We start from the raw sequence: 1,722 nt of genomic DNA, 5'->3' as shown, positions 1-1,722 counted from the left end.
CCCCCCCCCCCCCAACCGTGTGTGTTCTATACACTATACACACTCACAGCCATACATGACAAGATGATAAATCATAGTGATCTACACACATTCATAACAATGTTTTTAGTTTTAGTAGAGGATTTATGGCGCTTGCATTTGCATAAGGTCATATGAGCGTCAACTCACAACAATGTATGATTATAATTTAGAATCTAGTATTCTACACAGTTTCACAACCATACACGAAAAGATGATATAATGTTCTGCGCACTCTCAAAATCAGACATGATTAGATTATAGTGTTCTACAAAAATTCCCAAACATACATGACACGATGATATAATGTTCTACACAAATTCATATCAATCCCATCCATACATGATGAGATGATATAATGCTCTACACATATTCACATCCATACCTGATAAGATGATGTAGATATCTAGTGTTCTACACACACTCACAACCATACACGCCATGTGTGTTCCCGCAGAGGTCAGGCCTGTCCGCCATGTTGGGTAAACAGCTGGACGTGTTTGGGGGCATCGACAAGTGGGGTGTGCTCTTCTTCATCAGCTACGCCACCTCCCTGCTCACCGAGGTTACTTCCAACTCTGCCATCTGCAATCTGGTTCTGCCCATCTTGACAGAACTGGTAAGACTTTTCAGTCGGTTTTTCTGGAAATTCAAGTCTACCGATCTCCGTGTAAGCAAAGATCGTGCATAACAAGATTGTTCACTCAGGCAAAAAAGTGTCCGCGGAAGTCCGTGCATTGCTTCAGATGGCACTGCGGTCTTTGTTTTGAAGCTCTCTTTCGTTTCTCCGAAAGAAGAATAGGAATACCACAGTTTGTTAGATTCACTTTTATTGTTTTTCACACTAGTAGGGTAACTGTTCGCAAAGTCCGCGCTTCTTCGAAGAGGGTGCCACCAAATTTTTAGGACACTTTTTTTAATTGGCTCAAAGAGAGAAGTGGAATATCTTGTTATGTACGATCTTTGGTGTAGGTAAGTAATTCGCTACCTCAGAATTACAAATTCTCTCTGACATGTTTGGCTGTTTTGGTTACTAAGGCCATGAGGTCAGAGACCAAATGTTCTATCTGCTCTATAAAAATTGTAAGATTATTCTGAGTCGTTACCACCGTATTCAAAGAATTGTATTCGAAAAAGATTGACGTGATATAGAACTTAAAATCTTTGATGTTAAATTTCCCAAAACTAGGTACATGTACTGAGGAGATAGAACTTTTGTAATTCTGAAATAGCGTATTGCCGACCTTTTGTTGTTGACCCAGCGCCCACTTTTACCACCTTTATGACGTCCCAGTTTTCATACCGCCCACCCACATGTATTTCCTAGCGCAGCATTAAATAACACCTGTCACTACCCGGGTCATCCCCCATTGTCCCCTAAATAAAATTATTTTAAAAAAACATCCACAAAGAACAAAGAACAAGATTTAAAAAACCCAACAAAACGAATTGGGAGGATGATGTCGCCCAGGTTGGCACGCACTGTGGCAGACAGACTGATTTCCCATTTGTGAATAAACAAACAAACATGACCTGTCACTTTGAAATAAACAAGCAAACACAATCTGTCCCCTAGTTAATAAACAAACAAATAAACATAATCTGTCCCTCCGTAAATAAAGAGACAAACATGACGTGTCACTTTATTAATAAACAACACGATCTGCCCCTTTTTTACAAAACACACACACACACACACACACA

The 1,722-nt window shown here is 39.9% G+C and overlaps 1 protein-coding gene across 1 annotated transcript in view; it reads left to right on the top strand.

The window, feature by feature from the left end:
* The window catches only part of LOC101855899 (solute carrier family 13 member 5), a gene marked incomplete at its 3' end in the record, with an annotated part of 9,513 nt that extends 8,876 nt beyond the window's left edge, over window positions 1-637 (top strand). The window contains 1 exon segment of the mRNA XM_013086866.2: window positions 476-637. Coding sequence (XP_012942320.2) covers window positions 476-637 — 162 coding nt within the window.
* Window positions 638-1,722: the final 1,085 nt, after the last annotated feature.

This window comes from Aplysia californica, unplaced genomic scaffold (genome assembly GCF_000002075.1).
Source record: "Aplysia californica isolate F4 #8 unplaced genomic scaffold, AplCal3.0 scaffold00514, whole genome shotgun sequence".
NCBI lineage: Eukaryota > Metazoa > Mollusca > Gastropoda > Aplysiida > Aplysiidae > Aplysia > Aplysia californica.
This window is presented reverse-complemented; position numbering and strand designations above follow the sequence as displayed.